The following is an 814-nucleotide window of genomic DNA, read 5'->3' as shown; positions in this document are numbered from 1 at the left end:
GAAGAAGCTGAACTCTGCTTTCCACAACTACTCAACACCTCCTGCAGGAAGCCAGTGCAGCATCATGACGAAAGCATATTCCTTTACATTCTGCTGTCTTGCATCTCTTTGCTCACTGTGGCTCTGAACCTGCTGGTCATCATCTCTATCTCCCACTTCAGGCATAAATATACATTTACAAGCCTAACCTAAAATACTATCAAGCTCTTAATTTTACAGGAATTTGGGACAATATTGTATTGTATATGGATGTATATGTATTGTTACATTAAGGCATGAAAATGTTCCACTTTGAGTTTTTAACAGTTTACATGTATTTTTACTTGCACAGTATTACTCTTGCTACTACAACTAACAATGACTTTGCAGCCATCGATGAATGTATTGATGATATGAATGTTGGAATCCAAGCTGACTGCATACTCAAACATTTCCCCTTTACTACAGTACAAAACTGATACTTGTACTGCATCCTTTGTCCTCTCCAGGATTTTTGATTCATGTCCGAGCTATTTAAAAATGTGCTATACTGTATTATGTGGACATAATTTGTTTATATGACCAGTCATACTATTACAGATAAAATATTTTTATGACTTCCCTAATTGCTACATATAATAATATATTTAGTGATGATATTCTCTTTCTGCAGGCAGCTTCACACCCCCACCAACCTCCTCATCCTCTCGCTGGCTGTCTCTGATTTCCTCGTTGGCCTCCTGCTGATGCCTGTTAAAATCCTACTGTTAGGCGGCTGCTGGTTTTTGGGGAGCTTTATATGTATAATATATTACTATGCCTCTTTTATCCTTAC

The 814-nt window shown here is 37.6% G+C and overlaps 1 protein-coding gene across 1 annotated transcript in view; it reads left to right on the top strand.

Annotated features, from left to right (window-relative positions):
• The window catches only part of LOC118334012 (trace amine-associated receptor 13c-like), a 6,155-nt gene that overhangs the window by 1,186 nt on the left and 4,155 nt on the right, over positions 1-814 (top strand). Inside the window, exons 3-4 of the mRNA XM_035669825.1 lie at positions 48-161; positions 653-731. Of these exons, the coding sequence (XP_035525718.1) occupies positions 48-161; positions 653-731 (193 nt within the window). The remainder of the gene's footprint in view (positions 1-47; positions 162-652; positions 732-814) is intronic.

Source organism: Morone saxatilis, unplaced genomic scaffold (genome assembly GCF_004916995.1).
Source record: "Morone saxatilis isolate NCDOM2014 unplaced genomic scaffold, NCSU_SB_2.0 Contig22, whole genome shotgun sequence".
NCBI classification, from domain to species: Eukaryota; Metazoa; Chordata; class Actinopteri; family Moronidae; genus Morone; species Morone saxatilis.
Note: the sequence above shows the minus strand (reverse complement) of the source record. Positions and strands in the feature narration are given on the sequence as shown.